This window comes from Charadrius vociferus, unplaced genomic scaffold (genome assembly GCF_000708025.1).
Source record: "Charadrius vociferus isolate BGI_N301 unplaced genomic scaffold, ASM70802v2 scaffold525, whole genome shotgun sequence".
NCBI classification, from domain to species: Eukaryota; Metazoa; Chordata; class Aves; order Charadriiformes; family Charadriidae; genus Charadrius; species Charadrius vociferus.
Window position 1 is genome coordinate 13,429 of NW_009648535.1, and position 6,973 is coordinate 20,401.

At 61.5% G+C, this 6,973-nt stretch overlaps 1 protein-coding gene across 1 annotated transcript in view; it reads left to right on the plus strand.

The window, feature by feature from the left end:
* Nucleotides 1-819: 819 nt before the first annotated feature.
* HMHA1 (histocompatibility (minor) HA-1) overlaps nucleotides 820-6,973 on the plus strand; it is a gene marked incomplete at its 5' end in the record, with an annotated part of 15,352 nt that continues 9,198 nt past the window's right edge. Inside the window, 11 exons of the mRNA XM_009885828.1 lie at nucleotides 820-904; nucleotides 1,387-1,459; nucleotides 1,951-2,029; nucleotides 2,394-2,531; nucleotides 2,762-2,826; nucleotides 3,343-3,453; nucleotides 4,072-4,152; nucleotides 4,690-4,869; nucleotides 5,364-5,501; nucleotides 5,799-5,989; nucleotides 6,594-6,766. Of these exons, the coding sequence (XP_009884130.1) occupies nucleotides 820-904; nucleotides 1,387-1,459; nucleotides 1,951-2,029; nucleotides 2,394-2,531; nucleotides 2,762-2,826; nucleotides 3,343-3,453; nucleotides 4,072-4,152; nucleotides 4,690-4,869; nucleotides 5,364-5,501; nucleotides 5,799-5,989; nucleotides 6,594-6,766 (1,314 nt within the window). The remainder of the gene's footprint in view (nucleotides 905-1,386; nucleotides 1,460-1,950; nucleotides 2,030-2,393; nucleotides 2,532-2,761; nucleotides 2,827-3,342; nucleotides 3,454-4,071; nucleotides 4,153-4,689; nucleotides 4,870-5,363; nucleotides 5,502-5,798; nucleotides 5,990-6,593; nucleotides 6,767-6,973) is intronic.

Here is a 6,973-nt window from a genome sequence, read left to right on the forward strand (position 1 = left end):
AGCTCTCCTGGAGCCCCTTTAGGCACTGGAAGGGGCTCTGAGGTCTCCCCGGAGCCTTCTCTTCTCCAGGCTGAACCCCCCCAACTCTCCCAGCAGAGGGGCTCCAGCCCTCCCAGCATCTCCGGGGCCTCCTCTGGCCCCGCTCCAACAGGTCCATGTCCTTCTGATGTTGGGGGCTCCAGAGCTGGAGGCAGCGCTCCAGGTGGGGTCTCACGAGAGTGGAGTAGAGGGGCAGAATCACCTCCCAGACATCTGCCAAGCACCATCGGTGCCGGTTCGCATTGCTGCCGGCGGTTCCTCTTTTGGCCACGGGCAAGAGCCCTCCTGGAGGAAGCCGTCCTGCCTGGGAGCGGGGAGCCCTGGAGGTACCATAAGACAGTGGAGACAGTGGAACAGGTCCATGGTCAGCAGCACTTCCCCAGCAGCCCTGGGGAACGGGAGCGACCAGAGATGTGAGCCAAATGATGCTGGCAGGGAAGATGGTCCCAGGAGAAATGGGGGGGCAGAGACACTATGCTGCACTAGAGAAAGTCCGTCATCCATCAGGATGGTCTTCTCCTCGCTGCTCCCTCGAGCCCGACCCGGCGCCAGCCCCTGTCCCGCAGGGCTGAGACCGGCAGGAGCGGCAGCTCCTTCCCCTGCCTGCGACAGGGACAGGCGCTGGTGGCATGGTCTTCTCCTCGCTGCTCCCTCGAGCCCGACCCGGCGCCAGCCCCTGTCCCGCAGGGCTGAGACCGGCAGGAGCGGCAGGTCCTTCTCCTGCCTGCGACAGGGACAGGCGCTGGTGGCAACAGGGCTTCTGTTATTCCCCATTTCCAGGTTTCCATTACGAATCCAATAATGAGACGGACAAGCGGGAGTTCGAGAAGGCCGTGGAGACCATCGCAGTGTCCTTCAGCAGCACGTAAGGGACTTTTGGCCAGCCGTCCCTCGGAGAAGGTCCCCTGATGGACCCCATTATCCCCACCAGCCAGGACACATCTCCACCCCTCACCCCATCCCCTCACCCACACACAGCCCCAGTGGCGGCTGCTTTGGGGGGGTTTGGGGACCGGAGAGACCCCGCAGGGAGGGCAGGTTGACTCCTGCCACGTGCACCAGCAGTTCCTCCAGCACCGAGGAGGGACCCCAAAGCCTGCTCGACCCCTCAGGCTCCATCTCCCAGCCCCTCTTCAGTGCTGGGCCAAGCTCTGCTCCTCCACCTGAACTACCAAGACCTCATCGCGTGGAGCTGAGCTGATCCCCACTGAAAGCGGTGTTGCAGCTCCCATCGCTCTGGCCCTCACCCGGTCCCTTGGATGCGGGTCGGGCGCTGGTGGGTGACAGCACTGCTCGTCACTGCCCGTCCTCCCTTTGCTGAGCCCTCTCGTATTCCTCTCGTCACAGCGTCTCCGAGTTCCTCATGGGGGAGGTGGACAGCAGCACCATCCTCTCCATCCCACCCAGCGACCAGAACCAGGTGAGCGATGCTGGTTCCCACCACGCGGGTGTCGGGATGTGCCGGCTCGGGAAGGGGCTGAGCCCCCGGCCCCAGCCGTGGGATTCCCACCTCACCTCCAAGCCTGGCGGAGCTGTGTGAGGGCTTTGCCTCCTTGCTCCTGTCCTCGCCACCATCCCACAAAGGGGAAAAGCCACCAGGCAGCTCGATCCGAAGGGCAAGGTGGCTCGGGAAGGGATGGAGCAGCTCTGTTAATAGAGGCAGAAAACTCTGGTCGCTCTCCGTAGCTCTGCCCTGGGCTGGTGTGTGCGCAGAGCAAGGTATTTCTCCAGCGACATTCCCCTTAGCTCATGGCCTTCCTGTAGGGCCCCGGGATGGGCACAGCAGACATCCAGCAACAGCAGAAGGGCTCCGGCAGCTCCGGGTTTCTCCATCCCCTCCATCCCTCAGCCCCTCCGACTACTCCCCTTCCTCTTGTCTGATCACTCCCTTTTCTTTCCCAACTCCCAAAGGCTATGGAGAGCCTCTACGGGGGGATCCCCGGGCCTGGAGGAGACGGCATGCCTTCGGGCATGGAAAGCTACGACACGGGTGAGCAGGCAGACTCTGGGTGTGGGGTTTGGGGTGGTGGGACACCCGGCTGGGCAGACCGGACGGGAGGACCGGCATCTTCCCCACTGCCGCCGCGGCTCTGAGCCACACACGGCTCCTCGGCTGAGGACAGGCAGCAGAGGTGCTGCCGGCACCGGGGGCACAGCAGGATGGCGGCACAGATATGGGGAGGTTTGCACTGAAAGCTCACGGGGCTCGCGGGGGTGAGCCAGGCTGTCCCGGGGTCTTCCCGGCTGCTCCAGCACTCCTGGGAGCTTGATGGCATTGGGAGGGAGAGGGTCAGTGAACATAGTGGTGACATTCAGTGTCTCTCTCCTCTTTCTCCCCCCTCGTCCCATCCCAGGCCGTCCTCCTGCTGAGGAAGTTGACGTGATGCTGCAGCGCTGCGAGGGGGGGGTAGATGCTGCCCTCCAGTACGCCAAAAACATCTCCAAGTACATGAAGGACCTCATCGGATACCTGGAGAAAAGGACCACGCTGGGTGAGACAGGGAGGATGGCGGGTGGGTCCTCACCAGAGGGGGGGTTGAACTCCTCAGAGCAGCATCAGAGCAGGTCGAGGTTCTCCACGGTCAGTGAGGCTGAGGGAGTCAGACACTGCGAGGACAGTGGTGAACTTAATTCCTGAAGTTCCCGCTTTCTTTGTGAACCCAGTCAGCAAGAAAATCCTGGTGTCACGTGCGTCTTTTCACTTCCAACATTTTTCTTCCAGAGATGGAGTTTGCCAAAGGGCTTCAGAAGATGGCAAACAGCTGCAAGCAGACCATCAGTCAGGAGGTAAGTCCACAGGTCCCTCAAGCCACCGGGCTGTGGGGCTGTATCAGGAGCACGCAGCCCTAGAGAGCTCGTTTTGCGTGACCCAGCTTCAGAGCCCAGGAGAACGAGCAGCTCTCCAAAGCCCTTTGCTTGGCAAAATTCACATGTCCAAACCAAAGCCAGGGATGATGCCGAGACCTGGCAAAACCTCCTCCATCAGTAGCCAATATTTCTGCCCAGCCTTGCCGGTGGTGCCGGCAGGGAGAGCCCGGGCAGGCTCACACACCAGCCCTGCCCTGTCCTCTGCTCTCCAGCCCAGGCACCAGGGGCCCTTCCAGACCCCTCCAACCTCCCTCCAAGCACTCTCTTGGCCGCCTGTGACCACACCATCTTGGTCCAGGATGGAGCTTTTACCAGTAGCAGGCAGCCAAGCCGATCCCCGGCTCTTCTTCCCCGAACGCGGCACTGGAGGACACATCTCCTTTGGTTCACGCTGCGGTGCTGGGGCTCAGGGTCGCCTGTTTTCTCATCTCTCAGACCAACATGCCTTTCCTGTCCATCTACCTGCTGGCCCTGGAGCAGGATATGGAGCACGGGACGTCGGTTCTGCAGGCTGCCAACACCCTGCAGCAGCAGACCTTCCTCCAGGTGAGAGGACGAAAGGCCATCTCAGGTCTTCCCCGGTGGCTGGGCAGCGAGGGAGGCTGGTGGTGGCCTCCTTGGCCCTTCTGCCCCGGGCAGCTCTTCCAGAAACTGGAATCCATCTGCTGCTCCGCTCCGCCACCGCTCGGGCTCGGCAAAAAAAAAAGCTTCAGCGGCTCAACGAGTCCAAGCTCTCAGCCAGATGCCGGCTCCTTCGAGGGGTTAGATACAAAGTCTGGGAGAAAAAAAACCCAAAGTCTGGCAAACCAAACAACACCTCCTTATCCATCCCCACCTCATCACCTGCACTCCTCCGCTCCCCCGCCAGCCCACGCCAACCCGCACCCGCTCCCCGGAGCCGTCTGCCGGGAGGGAACCCCATCCCACCGCCACCGCGGGTGGCTCGGGCTCAGCCCAGTCCAGAGGGAAACTGCGTCTGGTGCTTCCCAGGCTGCAGATTTTGGTCCGTGACACCAAACCCTCCCTGTAAGCCAGCCCAGATGTGCTGGGGAATGATAACAACCGCCACAGGGAACTTCTCCTGGCAAAGCCTCTTGGCAAAGGGAAGAGCAGCCAGCGGTTGGCTCAGGCCCCCGTGGGGGTTGTTTCTCCCTCCTGATGCAGCCGCTAACTGTGAGACGCCTCGAGCACGAAAAACGGAGGAAGGAGATCAAGGAGCAGTGGCACCGGGCGCAGAGGAAGCTGGTGAGTAACAGCCCCGCGGCAGGGGCTGGGTTTGTGCCCCCGAGCCCATGCGGGCGACCCCCCGTGACACGTACCCCTCGGAGGATGCTGGGCTCCGTGCTCCCCTCCAGCGGCGGTGGGCGCTTTGTCCCAGGGAGCCTCTGCTGTGCCGGGGGACACCGGGGGGACGCGGGGCGCAGCGGCAGGAAAGGGGCGCTGGGGAGCTGGCGGGAGGTAGCGATTCCCTCACAGCATCCCAGAGTGGTGGGGGCTGGAAGGGCCCTCTGGAGCTCCCCCATCCCACCCCCCGCCAGAGCAGGGGCACCTCCAGCAGTGGCACAGGACGGCGTCCAGGCGGGTTTGGGATGGCTCCAGAGGGGGAGACTCCCCCACCTCTCTGGGCAGCCCGTGCCACTGCTCTGCCGCCCGCACAGGAGAGAAGTCCCTCCTCAGGTGGGGATGGAACATCCTATGGTCACGTTTGTGCCCGTTCCCTCTTGTTCTATCACCGGTATCGCGGAGTTCAGTCCTCACCCTGGGTCACTGTCTCGTTGGCAGCAAGAGGCGGAGGTGAACCTGCGCAAGGCCAAGCAGATATACATGCAGCGCAGCGAGGAGCACGACAAGGCCAAGTACATGGCAGTGAAGGCGGAGGAGGAGCAGCAGAACACCGCCAGCAGCATCACCACCAAAACCCTGGACAAGAAGAGGCGGCTGGAAGAGGAAGCCAAGAACAAGGTAGGAATATGACAGCTCCGGACTCGGGCTGAGCACCTGCCTGGCAAGAACCCTCTCATAGAACCACAGGCTGGTTTGGGTTGGAAGGGACCTTGATGATCATCTAGTCCACCCCCTGCCCTGGGCAGGGACACCTCCCACCAGCCCAGGTTGCCCCAAGCCCCGTCCAACCTGGCCTTGAACACCTCCAGGGATGGGGCAGCCACAGCTTCTTGGGGCAACCTGCGCCAGGGGCTCACCACCCTCAGAGTGAAGAATTTCTTCTTAATATTTAACCTAAATCTACCTTCTCCCAGCTTGAAGCCACTCCTTGCCCCTCACTCCTCGCTGTCCCCGTGCAGGGGCAGCCTTGAGCGAAGTGGGCTGAGCTGAGCTCCCCGCGGATCCTCGGACGGGGCGGATGCCTGGAGGAACGGGGTCCAAGTGCAGAGAGTGGTTCTCCTTGTTCTCCTTACCGATGAACTGTTTCCACCTCTTGCTCTCCCAACGCGCAGGCAGAAGAGGCGATGGCCACCTATCGGACCTGTGTGGCGGACGCAAATACCCAGAAGCAGGAGCTGGAGGATACCAAGGTGAACTCCTTGCGGCAGATCCACGAAGTGATCAAACAGAGCGACCAGGTCATCAAGACGGTGAGTGGGATGCTTGGGATGGCCCCCAGGGCCGGGGGGTGGCCGTGCCCTGCTCAGGAGAGGGTCAGAGCTGCCCCCCCAGCAGACCTGGCTTAGCTGCTCCTATTTCAGCGGAGGTCCGGGTGGATGTAGAGCTCTCCTCACTCCCTCGTGCTCTCAAAAGCCAAGGCTCAAGGCTGCGGACCAAGCACAGCTCCGTGCCCCTGATTCCTCACCGACCCCGGAGCTCCTTGCCCCTCTCTTCCTTGCAGGTCAGCTCACAAAGCTCATGCTTGATTTTCTCTACATTGTTTTTAGGCCACCATCTCCTTCTACCAGATCATGCACATGCAGACGGCTCCGCTGCCCGTCAACTTCCAGACACTGTGCGAGAGCAGCAAGCTCTACGACCCCGGGCAGCAATACGCCTCTCACGTCAGGCAGCTGCAGCGAGGAGACGAACCTGACATCCAGTACGACTTTGAGCCCTACGTGTCCCACAACGCCTGGTAGGAAAGGAGAGGGGCGAATAGGATAGGATGAGGGGGAATGGCTTCCAAGAAGAGGGGAGATTTAGGTTAAATATTAGGAAGAAATTTTTCACTTTAAGGATGGTAAGGCACTGGCGCAGGTTGCCCCGAGAAGCTGTGGCTGCCCCATCCCTGGAGGTGTTCAAGGCCAGGTTGGACGGGGCTTGGAGCAACCTGGGCTGGTGGGACGTGTCCCTGCCCAGGGCAGGGGGTGGAATAAGATGATCTTCAAGGTCCCTTCGCACCCAAACCATTCCGTGATTCTGTGATTCCATGAAATCGCTCGCTGGTTTACACTCATCTCTGTCGCTGGGAGCCTTCCCCTGGGCTGGCACCACGCTCCCCTGCAGACACCAGCACGCTTCCAGTGCTCCTGAAGGCAGCTCCTGCTGGGAAAGCTGGGGCTGGAACAGCTGGGAATGTCCTCGCATGTCCTCCCATGGACGAGACAGGCTCTCTAGTGTCTAAGGCAAAGGACTGTAAATCCCAGGACAGGCAGATAGCAGCCATGGATGAGGTTTTCAAGTGTCCTTCCTTCTCATCCACTCAGACGTCCCCTTTTCTCCTTCTTTCTGCCCACCAGGTCGCCCTTCACTCGGACACGGAAAGGCAGCTTCAACGCCAATGACTTCTCCACGAACGCGGGCGCTGATGGGGCCGGGCTGCCCAAGGACGGGGCCGTCTTGGAAGGAGGAGCGGGAGCCAAGGAGCAGCAGAGCGGGGCCGTGGCGGCCGAGCGGAGAGGTGAGCATCGCCGTCCCTGCGGCACAGCTGGCAGCAGGAGCAGAACAGGACCGCTGTGGGACGACTTCTCTTTGCCGCAGCTGGACAGGCTGGAGGCTTTGCAAGCTGAAATTCCTGAGGGACCTGAAATCAGATCCATGGGGGTTTTTCGCTCTTGCTAGTGCTACCTAACAGCCCCTTCTCCGTCCTCCCATCTCTTCTTTCCCATGCTGGATGTGG